This window comes from Sinocyclocheilus anshuiensis, unplaced genomic scaffold (genome assembly GCF_001515605.1).
Source record: "Sinocyclocheilus anshuiensis isolate Anshui unplaced genomic scaffold, SAMN03320099.WGS_v1.1 scaffold2607, whole genome shotgun sequence".
Taxonomy (NCBI): domain Eukaryota; kingdom Metazoa; phylum Chordata; class Actinopteri; order Cypriniformes; family Cyprinidae; genus Sinocyclocheilus; species Sinocyclocheilus anshuiensis.
The window spans coordinates 105,799-127,837 of NW_015549720.1; the positions used below are offsets into that span (position 1 = coordinate 105,799).

Consider the following 22,039-nt stretch of genomic DNA (forward strand, 5'->3'; position numbering starts at 1 on the left):
CACATATATATATATATATATATATATATATATATATATATATATGTACACATTAAGATTTTTTTTTAAAGAAACTATTACCTTTATTCAGCGAGGATGCTTGAAGTTTATCAAAAGTGATAGTAAAGACATTTATAATGTTACAAAAGGTTTCTATTTCAAATAAATGCTGCTCTTTTGAACTTTCTATTCATGAAAGAATCCTGACAAAAATATTATCACACTTTTTTACAATTTTACTTAAGAATATTTTATTAAACTATATTTCATTAAACCAAATGAAATCCAAAAGTAAAAAAGTGCGTAAAATTAATTAGACAGGCTTTTTGATTAATAAAAATGTATTTAACCATTAAAACAGAGTATAGAAAAATGAAAATGGAAAAAACTGAATTTGGAAATAAAACGGATTTCATAGTGCCCTATAATTATAATTAATTTTTTTGTGGTAATAGTTTCCACAGAAATATTAAGCAGCACAACTACTAGTAGTAAGCAACTGTTTTCAACACTGATAATAAGAAATGTTTCTTAAGCACCAAATCAGCATACTGACAATTATTTCTGAAGGATCATGTGACCTTGAAGACAGGAGTAATGGCTGTTGGAAAATCAGCTTTGCATCACAGAAATAAATTTCATTTTAAAATATATTAAAATAGAACACTTTTTTATAGTAATATTTTATATTACTTTTTTTTACTGTATTTTGATCAAACAAATCAATTAACTTATTTTAAAAACAGACCCCATCTTTAGTGAAATAATTTACATAATTTAATATATATATTAGGGGCGTAACGGTACACGTATTCGTGTCTTTTGGTTCAGATACCGAACAAACACGGCATTGTTTTAACCACTGCACGAGCAGAACTTCATTGGAAACTTCCAGTTATATATATTGTTACTTTTGGTAAGAGACAAAGTCTCATCTTTCAAATTATGTCCTTTTTTTCAGGAAAGTCAAACAATAAATGCCGTTTTGATGCTCTTTGATGTGGCAACAGATCACTTTATAAACGCCTCACTTCAAACGGCAGCGCGGTCATCCCTTCCTCTTTACTACTAGATTTAACGCGAAATAAACATGAATGAACATCTCACACCTCATGTAATAGCTCAACCAGTGTTTCAGCCGCAGAAAGAAGTCAGTTAAACAGCTTGTAAACAAAATGTCACGTAGCATTTCATTTACCTCAGGAAGTCATCAGTGTCCACAGCTTGTTAGTTCGCTATAAATGAAGTCTAGAGAAAAGCATTTGGCGAAATATTAAGACATTATAATCATTATATTTTACTTTACCTGTTAGTGATGTCTTAATTATTTAATGTTTAAATAAATCTGTTATGAAACGAGTTATGAGAGGCAGTGTAAATTAATATATTTCAACAACAAATAGAATTTTTATAATTTAGAAGTTAATTTAAAAACTGCATTATGTGCAATTTACATGCTTGCATACATTTTTTTTTTTAAGTTGAGAAATAAATAGTATTTAATTTTAAGTTTGGGCTCTGTTGTTAACTGTAACCTTATAGTAGACCTAATGTAAAAGGGCTCACTGTGGTTTAGAGCATAAGCTGAGGTAGATTTTTATCCCTAAGAAAAATGTTATTATAACTGAATTTTGCAATTTGTTCAGTAAACCACTGTTTAATAATAAAAAAAAAAAAGGTTTAGTTTTTCCCCCTGCTATACCGAAACTACCGAACCGTGACGTCAAAACCGAGGTATGTACCGATATATATATATATATATAATTGTACATGTAAATTGACGATGCCAACCCTGAAACAACATACAGAACTACCAAATTTTGCTATAAGTTTGATTGCATCATATAATAATTGCTGTTAATAGTGTTCATCGTCTGTTTGATTACGTCTTTAATTGATTTTTCCGTACATTTCTGCCATATGTACATTGACTGACAGTCACCACTGATAAGCTACCACTAAATATTGTAGAAACTTAATTTGCTGTAAAGTTGCTTTGCAACGATTTGTATCGTGAAAAGCGCTAACAAATAAACTTGAATTGAATTGAATTGAATATAAATTCATAAATATTATTATTAAAAAGTGATTTTCTCCCCATCTCATGAATGTGGTAAAAGCATGTACTGCTAGGGATTCTTTCAAAACATCAACAAACTCTACAGGGACCAAGTAAGGCTCCTGTGGGACCTCTTGTTTTTCAAAGTGCAGCTCAGTGTTCTATAAAAACACATCGAAGTTCAGCAAGATCAAGATCTTTGCATTCTGCCCCACTGAACAGAAGTGCTGCCAAACAAGTCAAATGCTGATGCCTATCACAGTTGGACAAACCATCACACTCAAAAGCTGCACATCTAGCATGAGGGTCTCATATTAAAGGATAAAGGATACACTACTGTAAGGTTAATGAGTGCTTATTACCAATTTGAAACTTTAAGCGAGAAACACTGGAACAGTGAATCTCCTATTTGTAGCATGTGAGAGTGAACTATGCGAAAATTATTTGGTATCACTGGCTTCAGCTGCTCCAACAAATCAAGTTCAGATACCATTAGCAGGAACTTACTAAACCAGGTGCCATGGTAGAGCAGAGAGGAAGCGGAAGGCCGATGCAAATCAGAGGTCTCTGGGCACAATGTGGGGTAGAAAGTCCTGAGGTGACTGGCCTCAGATAATGGAAGTCAAAAATTTCATTTCACATCCTGTCAGAGCCAAAACCCAACCCTTTACACAACACAGAGAGAGTAATGACAGTGGAATGATCACGTCATTGACAACAACTCTTCATCCAAAAACTAGAGTGTATGTTCAGGCATATGTCACCTGTGAGCATAACTAGCACCATGGAGATAAACAAATAGAAATTTCACAGAGACAATCACACCATTGTACCTCAGCCTATACAGTACAAGGAAACGAGAATGGTAACGTGACAATAGCGTGTGGATTCACAACCCCTTTAACAGGCTTGAGACAATGTAGACGACTGTTCGCTTCAAATGCCTATTACAATAAACGCAATCTAACCTAATTGGAAAACTGTGACAGAATGATGTATCTGAAATGTCAGACCACTCTTGTTTTCAGCAAGACAGCAAAATGCTCTCGAGGAAGGAATACATTATATAAAATAAAAGTTGAAATTCTGTCACAGCTTAATTACATTTTTAAATGTGTCACTTCAAATCAGGAGAAATACGTTTCACAGCTTGTATTCCCCAACCCCACATTAATTGCGGAATGCAAATGAACCCATTTAAACAAATTTGGTTACATTTGTGCTCAAAATGTTTTTTAAGGGTCTAAAAACTATTTCTCATATATTTTATTCAGAGTTGTCAACTGTAAATGAAAGCACAGACTGTCTTGAGTTCATTTTTAGATGGCTGTTGCAAACAGTCACATGACCCAAGCGGTTCAATTCCAGTTTAACTCTCTAAAAGAACATTTCTGTGTTAAAGCTCCACAAAAAGCATTTAAAATGTCAGAATTCAAATTATGTAACATTATGATCGCTCAGCCTCATAAAAATCACGATCAAAGGAATCATAAACATGTAATATTGTGACCAGAAGGAAATGGTCCCATTTTGAATAAGTAACTTATTGATTCACCTGATGAAATTTTAGATTTCAAAGTACTCTTACATTAAATTATCCCCCTCATAGCTGCCTAGTCTAAAAAGTTAAATTATTGATTGCAACGTTCTCTTGGGTCTTATTGAGTAATTTCAGCATTTACAGTTGTGACCAAGAATAAAGCACACTTTAAGTAGTTTTTTTTAAGACTGCAACATTTGTGATTAAATAGGTTAATTTAAACCCGCTAGAAAGAGTTAATTTTGCTCTAGGGAAAGTAAACTATAATCATGAACTAGCCTATTCTAATATGCTGATTTGGTGCTCAGGGAAACATTACTTACTATTATGCTGTTAATGTCTTTGTGGGAACCGTGATACATTTTATAGCAACTTATAAACTATAGCAAAGGAACACAAAACGATGCGCTGTTAAAATCTTGTAAACAAAGCCGCACACTCATCACGTCATCGTGTCCTAGTCCAGTAGAGGCGCGCGCTCATGTCACTCGGGCTCACGTTCACGGCTCAATCACTAATCATGTAGCGCTCACATTAAAGGATATTGCCTGATGAGGTTGTCGATTTCCACCGCATCAGGTCCTTGCTGGTCGGCAGCCTCATCGTGGTCGTCCACGAATTTATTCTCGTCGAATTCATCAATGTCCACCTTTCTGAAGCGCGAAGACAGCGTGTTTTTGGCCATCGGGGCCAGTGTCACTCACCAGCGGTCCCGTGCGCTGGAACAGTTTCTGTGCTCCGAGGGGAGATTTCAGTCTCTAGTTAGAGTCGGCCTCAGGGACACCACATTGAAGCAGATCCAAAGATGGACGAGCTGATTAGTCAAAGTGGGTTGCGTTCAGTGTGTTATGCCGCCACACACCAGCACATGAGCTGTTTCAGTGTACCGATGCAGAGCCGCATATTTAGTATGAAAGATATGATAGCTAAGCTAGAGTACTACTGCCACCTGCTGAGTGGGTGCGTATGAGAGCATTTTACATTAAAGGGACAGTTCACCCGAAATTCTGTAAACATAACTGCATACACTCACCCAGACGTTCTTATCTAGTTACTTATTAAACATACGTTTTCAAAAATGAACATAACTGCTTCAAAATTTGTGTTTTGGGTATGGATGTGTGTAATTTACATTGTACAACAAAACGCCAAAGTATCGTCAAGTTATGTTTACCACAGGTTTATGTTACTCATAAATTTAAAAAACCCCATTATAAAATCCCATAGGAAAATCTCAAAGGAAAATTACTCTTCTTGATTCTGACGTCATAGTCCCCCCAATTACGAATATAGCTAAAATTTATGAATACAGGGGCTAAAAACCAGTTACTATATTCACTCTGTATCTTTTTTTTTTCACAACCAAAGTCATCAATTACTTATTTGCATCATTTTTTCCATGCCGTAAAAGTGAGTTCTGCCAGTTTGCCCCTTTAAGTAACGCAGAGAGCTATATTTCACCTTCCTATTCCACGTTGAAGAATATTTTTGGACTGAAGTTTATTTTTAGTTAGTGAACATATTTGTTTTATTATATTTGTCACAATTGTAACTTGTGTTTCTAATTATGATCGTTATTTTTATGACAAAGACAGAGCAATTGTCCTTTTAAATATTATATTTTAAATTAATTAATACTAGCACTTACCTATTCTATTCTATTCTATTCTATTCTATTCACTCTAATTTATAAAAAAAAAATTAAAAAACACCTTGCTATGTGTACTGTGCTAGAAGGTGAGACTTGTCACAGCACTTCTATACTGTTGCTCTCTGATTGCTTCTATTGTTCTCCTCATTTGTAAGTCGCTTTGGATAAAAGCGTCTGCTAAATAATTACATGTAAATGTAAAATTTATATTTATCAAATAGCGTGTATTATGACATCTTTTAGATGCTTCTTTTTATGGAGCTTGTTTGACACAGACACAAACATGTAAAACAATCTTTACATTTATAGTTGATAACTCTGTAAAATACACCAACAATTGTTGACAGCTCAAAATAAGTTTCGGTCTCGTGTAAACGTGTTGTAATGCGGCGTCTGAACGCTAGAGGGAGCTGTACGTCACTTAATTCTGACTGAGTCTGCGCAGCTGTTTGTCTCCGCCATATTGAATTGCTCAGGGACATGCTATTGCACAGAAGTGATCACAGTCTTTAATCGAAGACCAGTTCTAAAATTCATGTTGATATATAGGTTTTTTTTTTTATTTATTTTTTTTTTTTACTTAATTAGCGTTTTTAAGTTAAGTCTGATTTGTAGTGTTTGCTGTATAGAGAGCAATGGGGAAGAGGTATTACTGCGACTACTGTGACCGCAGTTTTCAAGACAACCTGCATAACAGAAAGAAACACCTAAACGGCATCCAGCATCACCGGGCGAAAAAAGCCTGGTTTGACAACTTCAGAGGTACTCACTGAAAACGTCACAAAGCAGTAGGAGGCTATTAAACAATTCATTTGAGATAAATCACGTTTTTAATTTTTATTTTCAGACGCCGCCACAGTTTTAAATGAAGAGCGGTCAAAGGAGCCCTGCAGAAAGTTTCTCCAGACAGGTGAGAAATTTGTCAGAGGAAGCCGCACCGCTGTGTTGCTTCTTTAGTGTAATATAATTTCTATTATGAATCTGATAAGTTTGTTGTTTCTCTCTTGCTGTCTTTCAGGACAATGCGTATTTGGTACAAGCTGTCGTTTTTCACACATGTCTGAGAGACATATGAAGATGTTGGAGCAAAAGATTGATGGTGAGGCGCTACAGCAGTGAGCAGCAGCTTTCTTACACCTTCATCTTATAATGTCTTTAGATGTGTAATTGATATTTAAGTCATAGTTTACTGAGATGTCAAGCTTAAAGGGTTAGTTCTAGAGCCTGTCCGATATGGGTTTTTTGGGGGCCGATACCGATATTAGGGAATAAAACAAGACCGATACCGATATATCGGCCGATATTCTTTATGTGTAGGCTATACAGTATAGTCAAAAGTTTGGACACACTTCCCATTCGTGTGTCCAAACATTTGACTGGTACTGTATATAGAATACACTATATAGCATACATAAACAGAATATATATACATAAACACATTTTTTGCAATGATAACTCAAATGTGGTGATCAAATACTTATAATGATGTGACAAACATAGGCCTGTGCAGTGGAGGCAGGGCATTTAACAATTTAACAATAAACTTTATTATTCAAAATGAGTCTGACATCAGTGCACTTAACAGTAAACTTCATTGTGAGAGTAAAAGACGGGGACATTGTTGTTTATTTACTTAGCTTTGAGTCTCTCCAACTAGGTGACAACGTAGCATTAAATAACCATTCAACAGACTCAAGCCACCACCGCACTGCCGTCTATTGGACTGCAAAAAGATACTAACTTTTCAATCTGCTACGTTACTGACTGTATTGACAAACTATGCTGACACCGTGTCTGCGGACAAAGCGACCGTTGAAAATCATTTGAACTTTGTGTCAGCATGTAAAAAAAATGTTCATATCAGCGGCATATTCGCAGCTACAGATATATCGGCGACAGGCTCATATCGGCCGATAACATCGGCTAAACGATATATCGGTCGGGCTCTAGTTAGTTCACCCCAAAATGACCCTCACCCTCATGTCGTTCAAAACCCATAAGACCTCCGTTCATCTTCAGAACACAAATTAAGATATTTTTGATGGAATCTGAGAGCTCTCAGATCCTCCATAGACAGCAACGCAACTGTAATGTTCCCAGACAGAAACGTAGCAAGGACAACTTCAATTTTGTGAAGCTACGAGAATAATTTTTGTGTGCAATGAAAACAAAAATTACGACTTTATTCAACAATTCTTCTCCCCCGAGTTACTGTCTTCTGCCATTTTGGAGAGTTTCACATCGCATACACACTCTTTACCCTAAGTGTAAACAACGCTGATTACGTTCATGCACGTGCTTTCCCCTCTAACGTAAACAATGCCGATTACGTTCTTGGGTACTCTCCAAAATGGCAGAAGACTTAACTCAGGGGAGAAGAATTGTTAAATAAATTGTTATTTTTGTTTTCTTTGTGCACAAAAAGTGTTCTCGTAGCTTTGCAAAATTGAAGTTGAGCCACTGATGTCACATGGACTGTTTTACCGATGTCCTTGCTACGTTTCTGTCTGGGAACATTACAGTTGCGTTGCTGTCTATGGAGGGTCAGAGAGCTCTCAGATTCCATCAAAAATATCTTAATTTGTGTTCCGAAGATGAACGAAGGTCTTATGGGTTTTGAACGACATGAGGGTGAGTAATTAATGACAGAATTTTCATTTTGGGGTGAACTAACCCTTTAATGCTGAGGGCTGTTGGCGTACACTTAGAAATTTTCACAGTTTGTTAGACTGAGTACATTGTGGCAATTTCCTGTCAGATGAAAAGCGGCAGAAGGAAGACACTGATCAAGATGGATCATCTAATGAGCGCAGCATTGATGAATGGCTCTCCAGAAGAGAGAAGAAACTGGCTGCTTTGACATCAGGAAGGTACTTAATGCAGGATACTGCACAGAGTGATGATTTGAAAAGGCTGGAATGTTTCTAATAAGTGTTTCATTCACTAAGATGGGTTTAGTTACTTATTATTTTGACTTTGATGTTGACAAATGATCACTTTTCTTACTCGCATGGAACTCACAATTCACATTCTACCATGAATGTTTGTGCTTATGTTACCCATTGTTTGGGGTTTAGTATTATACCAATTGCTGATACACTTTTTTTGTCTAAAACACCCAAATTTATGTTATGATTGAATATGTTGCTTGACTTAATGGATGAAGAATTCCAGCTACTATGGTGCAAGTGTGTTTCAGAGAATTCAAAATGCATGAAAAATCTTGTTTTAGAGGTCACCCTGACACACATTAAAATGAGATGCCTGCCGCCTACAGCTGTGTCATTTGCATAATTACCCGCATATAGGTTCCAGTGGTAGAGAAAACACACATATGCTCTTGAGCTCAGCAGTGACCTGTTACTCCTTTTATTTTCAGAGTTTTAAAGATTGAAGAGGAAGAATGTGCTGAAAACATTGAGATACCTCCGTATTTGCTGTCTATTCCAGATCTTCCTCCATCTCTTCATCCCCCACCAACTGGTGGTTGGAGAGTGACACTACACAATGAATGGGGTTGAAATGTCATTTATAACTTTTATTAAAAAAATTATTTTTTTTATAACCTTTTTTATTATTTCTTTTTTTTAAAGACCATGCTGCTAACTATAATCATTACGAAGCCTTTTTATGCAAATCTTTAAAGGAATATTTCACACAAAAATAAAAGAATTGCTGAACATTTACTGTCCAAGATGTAGATAATTTGTTCCTTGTAATGTAATTTCTCCAAATCTATTCCATTACTTGCTGAGCACTAGATCCTCTGCAGTGAATAAGTGTGATCCATTGGTGAGCAAGTAATGCTAAATTTCTCCAAATCTGACCAGATGAAGAAACAAACTCATCTACATCTTGAATGGCTTGAGGGTGAGTAAATTTTCTGATAATTTTCCTTTTTTGGATGAAACTATTTCTTAAAGGGAGAACAATATGCACATTTGTATCAAATTGTAAAGCAGTGCAAGTTGAGGTGCATGGTGAAAAAATGCAATGAACTTGTATGGCTTGAACAGAAATCATGTTTTGCATGAATAAACAAGTTTACTTTGTGGACCGTTCATGGGAATATTTTGAATAAATCCATAATGTGGAGTTGTAATTTGTCTGTCCGGAAAAGAACACAGTGTTATTTTTCCTTAAAAGGTAGGAGTTAACATAATTGATTGTTTTTATTTGGTTGTCTATCAAGAAGATGACAGTGTTCCCAAGCTGAACGTTGGAGAGACTATGGAGAGAGTTATTGTTTTTGTCTGCCTTCTGTGTCAGTGTTTTAGATTGAAATTCAGATGAGTGTTTTCAATTTAGTTCTGATTGCTTGTTGCAGGAATGTTTTGTACTGTTGGCTTGCATGGCCTTAGTGAATTCCTCTTGTCTGCACTGATGCATGTTACACTTGACTGGGATGCATTGCATTTACTGGCCTGGTGATGAAAGTTCTTATGCGTTAGAGAAAGATTTGACAAATTAGTTGTCTAAAAGCCTCTGTGTCACTGCTAGATACTTTTTCCTGGTCTAGTTGAGTTTAGTAACTTAATACCAGCATCAGTTATCAGGTATATACAGCTCATGGAATAATTAAAAACAAAAATTGTTAGAAGACCCATTCCACCAAAGCATTTATTTTATATGCATACTTGTGTGTAAATATGACCAAATAAATTCAGCCAAACCAGCATCCTTTTTTGAAGTGCTGCTTACTGTAGTAATGTGTATAATGTAAAAAACAAACAAACAAAATTACAAGGAGAAAGACCAAAGAAGAAGCACCAGTTTTAATTAATTTGTTCACATGGTACAATTAATTGTAACATCAGCACATTTTGGCACATCATAGATTCAGGGTTGTTTTCTAGGGCTACACTGATGCAATATAAAGTTACATACATCAGTTGGATATATTACTGTTACATCACTACATTAATATAATTAAGTGAGCTAATTTGTAACTGCCAACGTGTATTAGCCATTATGTAGTTGAATGTAATCGATGTAATTTAAGTAAATGTTCTGTAATATTTCCATGTGGAATAAGATGAATTTATATAAAGAAATATTGGAAAAATACAAAAATAAAACTATTTTTCATATAATTTTACCCACTTATTACTCTGACTGAAAAAACATATTGCCATGTTAAATAATAATACCCCTATTAGTGTGTAAAAACAATTTGCACTGCAGATCACATGCTTGAGCTTTGGAAATCTAAAGCGTGATATGTTGCTGATGTCCTGAAATCAGTATATCTCAATTTGTATAGATATAGATATATAAATCGTAACTTTAATTCACAGTAAATTGTCATCAAATAAGCATAGATTGCATATTTTAACAACAAAGGCTGACCTTGACATTACACAATACAACATGTCAGAAAATTACAAATACATGCAACTGCAAAGAAACAGGTTTTCATCATGTCAGCATTTACCTTCGTGATCAGAAGTCAGAATGTTGGATTTTGCTGACTACAAATAACAGAAATACCTTCTGTGATGTATAATATTATTAATACTATGAAAAAAAGTCTTAAGTTGTAAATTGATATGTTTCACCCTACAGCCTCATAAAACCAATGCTACACTTTCATTACAGTCCTATGCAGTTGCAGATCCATTTAAATACTTAGTCATAACAGACTTAACGTACATTATTGTTTTCCCAAATGAAGTCAGAGAAATGTTAATGAACTTATTTGTATCAGTTAAGTGTCATCTGTGATATAGCACAAACACATGTGAATTAAATACTGGGAAAGTGCACAAAAATATTGACTTTGGACTTCAAACCTAAGACACAGAACAACAACATCCAATTAACTGTTCAGGCACTGAGATTACTGACAAATGCATAAATTACAGATAGATGCTGGATGCATACATTTATTTCAGAGTATGCAAAAATATTGCTTGTTACCATTAGCTCGCCACAAACTTGTTAACTTCAAAATAATACTTTTGAATAACATGCACTGGTTCATTCCCTTTGAGTCATGCTATGAATACATAAACGTGAAGCAACTGTATGTAATTTTGTGTATTTTTGCAACTTTGGAGCCTCCTGCAGTTAAGTGAGTGGAATTCACTTTCCTAATTACACTGGAAAGCTGTACACATGCATTTGTAAAGCAATCCACCCTTTTCGCAGAAATTTGAACTCGCTCACTCCCAGAACAGACCTATGAGGGGAGAGTTTAAAAGACATGCAGTTGCTTTAAAAGCAATGGAAATCTTAAACTTAACCTGTAATTTTCCAGTTGACCAGGATAATGTGGACACAAACTCAGTTAAACGTAAACGATGAGAGAACGTTAATGTCATGACTTAAAAATTAAGAATTTACCATTATACAGATCGCAATACCCCAGAACAATGAAATCCACAAGTTGTTAAAGAAAATAATGATAATATTGATACAGACTGATTATTCACTGACAACACTGATGTTATCAAAATGCTAGGCAACACTTCATGCAAATATGTAATCATATGTATTAACACTCAGAACAATTATATTGCAGGATATCGACAAAAACATTTAGTCTCACGTGGCACACTATACGAATAGCCAGTAATATTCCTCACACAACCAGCAGACAATTTAATAAAAGACCTGACAACAAACAATCCTGAGAGTCAAGACTGGAAGAAATAATGTTTTTAAGTTAACAAAAGACAATTGCACAGGTTAGATTCAGTAACACTTTGGATTGTCACCAAATGTATACTCTACTTTCCATCACAGTTTATTACTGGTAAATTTCTAGTACATTCATTTTCTTTTTGAATTGCTCTAAGCCTAACTACTCATGGTGACTTAGACTTGGTGTTGACAAATTTGTTTATTCCCTCTTTTCATTCTGTATCCACGAGTATCCCCAAAGGTCAAACCGGTGATGTTTGAGACCATGTTGGTGAAAAAAATCTCGGATCTACTGGATCTAAAACTGTGTAACATACATGACCCAGTCACACAACATTGTTACAAAATGGGGAAATCGTTTTGTCAATGTCATTGTGTCATGTTATATAATGACCCTGACATGATATTGATATAAAGTGGATTACAACTATACAACACAATACATTATAATAGATGTCTACTTTGTAACATAAGCCTAAGAAAAACTATAATATTTTATAGGAGAATGATCATTAATATAGTATAATGATAAAGACACTTTTAAACTATGTTGTTTTGGGCTAAATTATTATTTTGTCTGTCTAACAACAGTCTGTCTTTACCTTGAGTTTATAGTAGAACGAAAGTGCAGCCTTTGGTGTTTCTGTAAAACAGTGATCATTAGAAACTAGTAGAATTAGTGGATTTTTTTGCATTTTTATCTTGTTTCCTTTTGTCAGTCATTCATTGTCTTAGAAACAGAACTGTTTATTTCATTCCTCTTCGAAGCATCTGATTGGCTGCGATGAGCATGACGCTGATGATGAATGCAATGGCGAAGGCACAAATCAAGCTCTTGCGCACACAGGTGTGCTTGACTTGTTGCATGGGACTTGCTTTGAGGACAAATTGAAGAAAATGCAAGAGAAAGGTTATTGTAGATACTGCATTTTTCAAATAGACATATTTATACAACATCAGTTGTCAAATCTGATTGGTCAGGTAGCATTAAAAGAGTCCAACAACTCTAGTAATTTTCACTGTTTGTATTACTTCATTTGTCTGTATTTATGTGTTTCAGTCTGTTTTTTAATAGCGGAGACTATTCAGTGACTCTTTCTGCAGGTTACATAGTTTCACCAGTAGGTGGCGACAAGTGAGTGTCCTTATGAGGGAGTCAATGAATCATTCATTCAACCGATTCGCACAAAAGCACAGATTCAATCAATAATGAAACAAGCACCTGTCTTATGAGTGAGTCATTGAATCACTCATTCAACCTATTTGCACAAAAGCACCGATTCAATCAGTAATGAAACGAACACCTGTCTTATAAGCAGTGTTGGGGAAAGTTACTTTTAAAAGTAATGCATTACAATATTGCGTTACTCCATAAAAAAGTAACTAATAAATAAATTATTTGAAAAAAGTAACTCAGATATTCTCTTGTAAATTAAAAAGTAATGCGTTACTTTACTAGTTACTTGAAAAAAGTAATCTGATTACGTAACTCGCGTTACTTATAATGCGTTACCCCCAACACTGCTTATAAGTGAGTCATTGAATCATTCATTCAATCAATTCGTTCTAAAACTTTGATTCATTCAGGAACAAAACAAGCGACTTTATGGGTGAGAATTTAAATAATTTACTCAATAATGATTCATTCAAAAAACGCTTATTAAGTTAGAAACCAAACACGACTACTGTGTTTTGCTCGGAGTTGTCACAGTCCTGTTGTGGATCCATTTGAAAATACTGTATATCATTGGCGTTGCAAAGCAGAACTGCCAATATTGTGTCTAAAATGTAATTTACTCAATATTAACCTTTTGTATAAAAGTAACCACACTCACATTTGTACTGTAATTTTCCAGCTGCTGCAGCTGATAGAACAACAGCACTCGTGCTTGTGTGATATTGCATACTTTTTTTTTCTTTTGGAAAGACAAACATTACATTTCTTAACTTTCTCCTCAAGTGTGTTTTAGTGTTTTTTTGTTTTGTTTTTTTGCTTCAATTCGGCACAATATGTGTATAAGCTTCTTACGAAAGGGAATAAAAACTTGCCAGTGGCTGGTATTCAGAAAAAGATATTTTCTACCAAAGAGTATGAGGTATTCAAGTGCTCATCAGTATTGCAGATACATTCCCCACTGTCCTGCTTCAAACAGATTCATGAGCTCCTTTATTTCCCCAGGACTATCAACAGAATATGTTTCAGCTAAAAATAGACAATTTTCTACACTGCAGCAATGGCCTCTGTGTCTTGGGTTTTTAATGGAGTTGACAGACAATTTTGATTGACACGATAATGCCCAGGCACTTCATAATGAAACGGATGCGTGGGCACACACAGGGAGCGAATATGCTAGAGACAAACAGCTAAGGTCAATGTATCATGTTTGTCACAATTTTGTTATCATTTTTTGCTTTGCTGTTGAGAATTGTTAGTGTATGAAGACTTACTGTCAATATCTACTTGGCACTCGGGGCTGTTTAAGTGACTCTCCTCAGTCATGATGATGTTCTCGATGTCTTTCATAGTCAGATGGTCACAGAAGGTGTCATACAGGAGTCTCTTCAGCTCATCCACAGTCAGCTTTTGCATGTCACACTAATGACACAAGGAGAATGGAGAGTAATATTGACCTTTTCATTAAAGGAACAATGTTCAAAATGCCTAATATCCCTGTAAATGATGATATAACTGCTATAAATGATCAGCGGCTAATGCACAGATGAGTTATACGAAATAGCACATTTAAGAGACTATTGCCTTCTAATGGACTGAAACGGCACTTTCAACATTAATTTTAATTCAAAGCTATTACTACCAAAGAAATGTCAGCAAGTTAATTGCAGAGTGTGAATAATGTATGAATAATCTTCTTTTCCACCAGTAATCACAGGGAGTCACAGAACAATGGGACAAAGTAAAGCTGAAGCCAGACAGAACTAATCATTGAGACTATGGGGGGAAATAATTGAGATTATTTCAAAGAAAACCTCCTCACCTTCCAGAATATGGAATCAAACTCGGCTCCATGGAATCTGTCAGGCATACCAGCTGAAGAGAGTTTTGGTCCGAGAAGTGCTACGAACTCTTCAAAGTCAACTTGACCGTCACCTGCGAAATAAAAGATACCAAAACACAGGCCAGCTTCACTGTAACCTTTTCTTGTGGGAGATTGTAATCTTACGCTGATCGAGCAGAACAGCCAGACTTTAATCTTCTGAATCGTTATCAGGAACATCAGTCCTTTGTTCAATGATTCACAATAACCATTACAATATTGAATTGTTTTGCTGTTGCAGTTGTTTTATATTGAATTTGCAATTCCACCATACCTCTCTGATAAATGTTCCCATAGCAGGGCTTAGATGCAATCAAAGCGAGACAAATTAATAGTGATCTAGAGAATATCACACAATTTAACAACATATGTTATGTGCTAAAATACACAGAGCATGTGTGTCCAGAAATGTGAATGTTTCTGTAGTTTTTGCGAGTGCTGATATACCATCCATGTCCAGTCTCTGAATGATCACCTCCAGCTCCACTTCATTTGGCATGTAACCAAGAGACCGCATGGCCACTCCTAGCTCCTGTTTTGAGATGAATCCGTTCCCATCACGGTCAAACACCTTAAAGGCTTCACGGATCTCTACAGATGGGCCAGATACATTGCCAGGCTACAACATACAATGCTGCAAACATTTTTAATGCTAAACATGACAACATTATCTATATCAGTATGCTTGATTGGAAAGTTGGACCACTTTGTGGATAAATAAGTGCCATGATTGATTGCCTTTTAAATATCAGGAGACAATCAAATAAAACATTATTAATAACTGTCATTAAAAGTCATTAATAACTGTCACAAGGAAATGCATTTTCATTCTGAAATTATTTTAATTTGCCAAGCCATATTTTCATTAACAATGATATTATGTGATATATATACAGTATTTTATATATATATATATATATATATATATATATATATATAAAATTGTATGTAATTAATTGTGAAAGTCTGTTAGCTTTAACATATTAGATAATGGGGTACACTTTTATCATTATATGTTTCTGAGCTAACATAGAGTGTCATACGGCCTATGGTAGCTAACGCATAGACATGAGATTACATATGGTATCTGATTGTTTTATTCTGACATGTCTCTTTTTTATATATATAAAAAAGAATACGCTCTAAAGAAATTCCCCACATCACTATATAATTAAGAGGCAGGCCTTTATCTCTCAGGAACTGAATGAGTGTCAGCTAGGTCTGTGTATCACATGAATGTACATACATATTGGAAAGATTGTACACAGAAACAGTATGCATAACATCAATCAATCAATCAATCAATCAATCAATCACTAAACAAAATTATGGCATTTAATCTATGTAGTTCCACAAAAAATTTTTTTTCAAGACTGTTGTATATGGTGCAAGCATCTATTAAAATTATTATCAATTCATGTAATTTACATGTGTTTTTTAAATGTGTCTTTGATTTTATATTATTTTTAATTTTTGAATGTAATACTAATTTAGATATGAACGCTTGCCTTCACCGTTCTTATTGTAAGCTTGAACTCTATTATAGATTTAATCTGAAGGCGTTTGTTCATACATTCATATCAAAACCAACACATCAAATATTTATTTATTTATTCCAATTATTTGCCGACCATTGTTAATAGTCAGTAGTGTATAGGAAAAAAACAAGCAGTTTCTTCATAGTGGACAGTAGAGGCTGCCGCAGGGCGCTCTCCATGGTGCTGAAATCTACTGGCAGCACTATCGCCACTGATAACGTCTCTCTTCAACTCACAATGAAATATCACTTACCCTCCACTTCATCCTCGGGGAGGCTGACGGGAGTCCTGTAGGAGAGGATATCTGGAATTGAGCAAAGTCCCCTGTACATGAACCTGGAAGTCACAGCACGCACTGGCATTTCTGCGAGGGCAAATTAACGCTTGTGACCTGTTCTTCATATAGCACCTGTAGTTCGGCCACTGCAACTTTACTACAGAGCGCTTTCTGGTATCTCAAAACCAATAATCAAAACGTGTGTCTGATTCTTCTGCATCTTGTCTTATTGTGGTCCAAGTGCGATTAGTCACTCTGCACACTCATGCATGGAATGATCATTCATTCGATCGATTGCGGATTGCTTTGCATCAGGTGCAAAAACTATTGCCTTGAAAACTTGAATTCAAACATTCAAGTATTGCCATTCAGACGGAGCTTGTATGGTACAGGCACGCGTATATTGCTGGAAATGTCCCCGTGTTCTGTACATCTTCAACTGGGTTTGAAGGATAAACGTAGAGCATCCCAACGCCTGTTCAAAAACAACGTGCCGCCAGCTCTCCTTGAGATTACGGTGGTTCCATTAGCTTATATTCACCGGGTACAAATGTGCACGATGCGCACAAAAACCTTCGTTCGAGTGCAAAAAATCCCGAATTGTGTCACATTATACTAATGCGTTTACCTCCTGGGCATCACCGCCTCCCTCACGCGCTTGATGCAATCCTACAGGTAGTCGAACGGTCTCGAGTTGTACAAATTAGAATATGTTGAAGCATTCCAATCACCAAGATGTCTAACATTTTAATTTTTTTTTTGTACATTAAGGTACATCGGAGAAAATGTGGCATGCTCATAAGTAAATGACAAAGCACACGAGAAACATATAGGTCCTCCGTTACAGAACGACAAACAACGTGTTCGTTTACTAGAAATGGCTGCTGGTAATTGATTTGCGCAAACTCGAGATGCTAAACAGAAATCCAAGAAATCAGTGCTCCACTGCTTCCTCTGTGAGGTCTGATCCACGAATGCGCGAGCGCCTGCTGCGTGTCCCTTCAGACAAAGTCACGGTCTGCGCGCGCTCAAACGCGCATAACATACCAAAGGCCGCTTTTAATCAAACTCTTTCAGTTTTTCCAAAAGTAATTATCTTTAATTTTGTTGTTTGTCGGTAACTCAATGAGTGTGACCTGAGCTGCATAAGTAAGCTCAGATCAGTGTATGTTTAGGATTTCTATATCTCTATGGATGCGCATGGGGCCTTATCGTTTAATCGTTTAAATCCCTTTTACTACATTTTACAATGTTACGTGTGCAAGTTGTAATTTATTTGAAGAACATCATTAAATATTAGGTCTACTGTAAAAACGTTCCTGTATTAAACTATAAAACGGTTCTAATAACTCTCTGTCTCAGTTGCGTGTTTGAAACGCCTACGAATTTTCAAACGCGATAGGTAAAATGTGTATATGTCCGTTTTGGCTTTCCGTGGTCCAGCTCACGCTGCATACAGGTGAGTGTTTCAGTTTTGTTTATAAGTTACGAGGCTGTTGTTGAAGTGGATGCTTCTGAGGAAAAAAATTGCTGGATTTGTCAGTGCTTTGGCTTTGTTTTCAGAGTTATATCTCTGTTATTGCATCTAGATGAACCAAAGTTAACAAAGTTTCCAAAGTTACTTTCGGTGTCGTCTTCAATAAATGAATTTGGCTTTCACTCTGGGGCAGAATAAAGCACTAGAAGTTATAAAAAATAGGTCAAATGTGGCTTGCAAAACGATGCTTGATTTATAAAGCAGAACTACAGCTCTGAATGATTTCAGTTGAGGTAAAATTAACAGGCATGAAAATAGGCAATGCAAGTGCTGTGTTTCTTCCCTTTTAACTGCACAAGAAGGTCAGATATTTTTAAAAGATATGTGTTTGTGTATACTTATGTATTATCAACCCAACCTTTAAATTAAGAGAAATGCTGCACAAGTCATCTTTCCTTGAATATGTTGTTTTGCTTGTGTTGAAGGCTTGCAGCAGCTCATTATTAAGAATATTCAGAATGTGCCGCCCTGTCTAAGCTTTCAGCTTGTGCTGTTGGACTGTTTGACAGCTTGTCTCAGAACTGATCTCTCTCTGCTGCACCTGACTCTTTCCCCATGTCTCTCAAGTCAAATGTCTGTCTGACAACTGCCATTAGGAAATCTGGAAGCAGTTAGCATGCGTTTGAATATGGCGAAGTTTTTCTTCACTGCTCTAACTTAGAAACTTGCCATTTAGCTGTCACTTTTTAATCCAAGTTGATTTATCCACACTAATTCCAGATCAATGTCTTATAACGACCTGAGGTTACGTGCCTTGGTCAAGGGCACAGTAACAGTGGGATTACTGATTTTAAGATGGTTTCTGTAGTGGTCGAAAATCTAAAACTTTGAAAAAACAAAGTTTTTCACTCCTAGTAGAGTTGCATGTATTGATTTTGTTTAATTGCAAGTGACGTGGTTTGTGTTTTAATTCACAGCCTCTTTGAAATCTCTTAAGCTCTTTCACCCTATAGTCTTCAGTCCTCTCAGAACTGTCTGATAATGGTGGCAAACTGGATCAAGCGAAAGGCAGAATATCATGACTGGAATGGAAGAGACTGTTCTGATGCTCTGTACTTTGTCACAGTTACTTCTGATTGTACTAAAATGATGTAGCGAAACATTAGCTCATGTCTTTTTCTGATAGATTGGCACTTGTTGACAATTTTGCTTGCATCAGAGAAAAAACATCATTGATTATACAAAGCAGTACCATATTTCACAGCATGAAAAATGTAATCTGTTAAACTAACAGAGCAGAGAGAGATACTTCAAAACCTCATAAATGCAACCTGCATTGCATTGTAACCGTTTACTGTCCCAAACACTTTTGGGAATATTGATTGTGTCTGTAATTGCCTAGAGAGGCATTTACACGGATGACTGTTCATTGGTGCCTTTTCTTTTTTTAATAGATATCCACATGTGTTCAGAATATAATCAGTTTATCAAGAGAGAAAACAGCTTAGGGTCTACTGAGCAGAGGGTGTCTATAATATATGGTAAAACTGGACTAATTGGCACATGTATGGTACTACATGTGATGTATATTTTGATATAAACTTAATTCTTACATTTTAATCAAATGCATTTTTATATTGGTCACCTTAAAATTTTCATGCAGAGCGAAAATGAAATTTAAGCATTGCTGTATGTCATGAACTGACCCTAGAGTATAAAAATAATTTGTGTCTCTCCTTGTACCTCCTATTCTGGTCTAATGTCTTTTGTCAACAAAATTTGAATGTATTTCTCTAAATTAAATTTCCTACTACAAACGGCATATTTGCTTGAGATTTATGACTTAGATAGTGTCATGTAGAGGGCAATGATTCATTTCAACCCAGTAATGATTTGGGTTATATCAAACAAAGGCTACTCAGATAAATTAACCAATTAAAGAGGCTCAGCGAGTCTTGATAATGTGAAATATGCTCTTATAATTTAAGCTCCATGGTAGTTTGACCTGATTCTGCTGGATTATTCAGGTTGAGTTGGGTCTCCAAATAATTATCATGTTAAATTTGTTTTCTCAATTGATCACAGCTAAAATAAACTCACAAATATATACATATTTTTTCAACCTGTTTTATGGACACTTTAACTGTTCACATAATTCATCAGCCCACCTCAGTATAATAAGGTAATTTAAATGATTCCTAAATATGCAGAAATCACTCAGGAAGCAAGGTGTTTTATTTAGAAATGTATTTTGCATGAGATTCCTGATGAATGAATCAAGTTTCCAACTAATGTGCTCAGCTAAAGATATTTATGCCTCCCAGGTGAGCAGAACTATGACATAATGCAAATAAGTCTCCAATCAGTCATAGCATGAAATCAGTCTGACATATTAAAATAAGAAATGTTCGTCATTTCGTCACGCCCCCTTATCTTCAGGATATTGTGAATATTTTATTAAAGGTCAATCAGGTCATACATTCCTATTACATCATTCCTAAACAATAGTAACTTTCTTTGTATTACACTTAACAGTACAGGAAAAACACTAACCTGATTTGAACTTGAAATTAGCTGACGATCACTCTAAATAGTTTTTTAGTAAATAATCAACTTTTATGTTTCATTTGTTTTTGAACAACTAAAATATGTCTTGGCTGTATATGAAAATGCAGAAAAACACTTTGAAATAATTTCCGCCCCCAGTCTCTCCATTCTAAGTGCTCAACAATGACTGTTGACTGGACTAATCTGAAACTCAAGAGGAATTTCTCTATAAGAGTTTCATTATTTAACTGCCCTAGTCTTTATTGGAGACAACATCAAGTAAACCATAAGAAGATTGTGTTGGCGGGTGAAATTGTTTCTGTCATCATTATAAGCACTCCTGCCTCATTGCAGATATTACAGCTTGGATGTCGTCCTTGAACGTCCTTGTTTACTGTGGGCTCTGTGTTTTGCTCACATGAGTTCTGAGGTCCTACAGGACCCCCACAGTCTGTAAATGTCCTCATGATGCAATTAGAACTCTTCAACTGTTACAATCATTTATTTAGAGTTGGTGGAGCTGGTGTACAGTTCTCATCAAGCTGATCATCTAAGATTGGCCTTGACTTTGATTCAGCCTCATCTAATCTCTCTACACATCTGGTGTAACCACTCACTGCTGGCATCGTTATTTGATTTCATTAGTGCCCTCTCATTTACATGTGGAAGGGGACAACTAAGCTTTACAACTGAGTAAATAAATTATTTAGCTTGATTGAAAACAAGCACCTCAGATATGCTTTATATTTCTGACTATTTTTTAAATAGACCCTTTTCACATTTCCAGGGTTCTAAGAAGCGGAAGGTGAACGGAAACTTCAACGACTATATTTTTTGCTCATTTGCCCCAATAGCAAAACAAAAAAACCTTTCTATGACGTTTCGAAAAGAGAAAAAAATCAAGAGATTGATTATGTTGGTCAAAAGAGGGGAAAGATTTGCCATCATTCCCTCCCATTGTATTAGAAATGCTAATAAGAATAGAATAAATATAAAAAAAACTTCAACACAGTCTGTGTAAAGGGCCCATAGCTATATTAAATGAGACAGAACAGCCTGTAATATAAAGTGCAGTCAATGATCGGTAAATTTGTAGTTCATTGTTAAGTGTATTTGTTGTGGCATTCTGATTAGAATATTAAACTTGTGGCATATTATAAATACTGTAGATGCAATGATTTAAATTGCAAATTTAAGATGTTTTTCAAAATGTGGCATTGATTTTAGCATATAAAACAAGTCAAGCATT

The 22,039-nt window shown here is 35.5% G+C and overlaps 2 protein-coding genes across 2 annotated transcripts; one reads left to right on the forward strand and one right to left on the reverse strand.

The window, feature by feature from the left end:
* The first annotated feature begins 5,709 nt into the window (after positions 1–5,709).
* On the forward strand, positions 5,710–8,932 carry LOC107660772 (zinc finger matrin-type protein 5). The gene is made up of 5 exons (XM_016450188.1): positions 5,710–6,012; positions 6,098–6,160; positions 6,269–6,349; positions 8,009–8,120; positions 8,630–8,932. Exons 1-5 carry the CDS (start codon positions 5,886–5,888, stop codon positions 8,769–8,771), a joined length of 525 nt encoding a protein of 174 aa, XP_016305674.1. The 5' UTR covers positions 5,710–5,885; the 3' UTR covers positions 8,772–8,932.
* A 3,524-nt stretch (positions 8,933–12,456) lies between these two features.
* On the reverse strand, positions 12,457–17,357 carry LOC107660771 (calcium-binding protein 7-like). Its single transcript, XM_016450187.1, has 5 exons — positions 16,743–17,357; positions 15,399–15,542; positions 14,892–15,004; positions 14,344–14,491; positions 12,457–12,770 (listed from the first exon to the last, which is right to left on the reverse strand). The coding sequence occupies exons 1-5, from the start codon at positions 16,849–16,851 to the stop codon at positions 12,643–12,645; spliced, it is 642 nt and encodes a 213-aa protein (XP_016305673.1). The 5' UTR covers positions 16,852–17,357; the 3' UTR covers positions 12,457–12,642.
* Positions 17,358–22,039: the final 4,682 nt, after the last annotated feature.

Coding starts and splice junctions, on each gene's coding strand:
- LOC107660772 (XM_016450188.1), top strand. CDS start 5,886: ATGGGGAAGAGGTATTACTGCGACTACTGTGACCGCAGTTTTCAAGAC. Junction 6,161..6,268: donor CAGAAAGTTTCTCCAGACAG/GTGAGAAATTTG, acceptor GCTGTCTTTCAG/GACAATGCGTATTTGGTACA. Junction 6,350..8,008: donor GTTGGAGCAAAAGATTGATG/GTGAGGCGCTAC, acceptor ATTTCCTGTCAG/ATGAAAAGCGGCAGAAGGAA.
- LOC107660771 (XM_016450187.1), bottom strand. CDS start 16,851: ATGCCAGTGCGTGCTGTGACTTCCAGGTTCATGTACAGGGGACTTTGC. Junction 15,543..16,742: donor CCCCGAGGATGAAGTGGAGG/GTAAGTGATATT, acceptor GCCCATCTGTAG/AGATCCGTGAAGCCTTTAAG. Junction 14,492..14,891: donor TTGATTCCATATTCTGGAAG/GTGAGGAGGTTT, acceptor TTGTGTCATTAG/TGTGACATGCAAAAGCTGAC.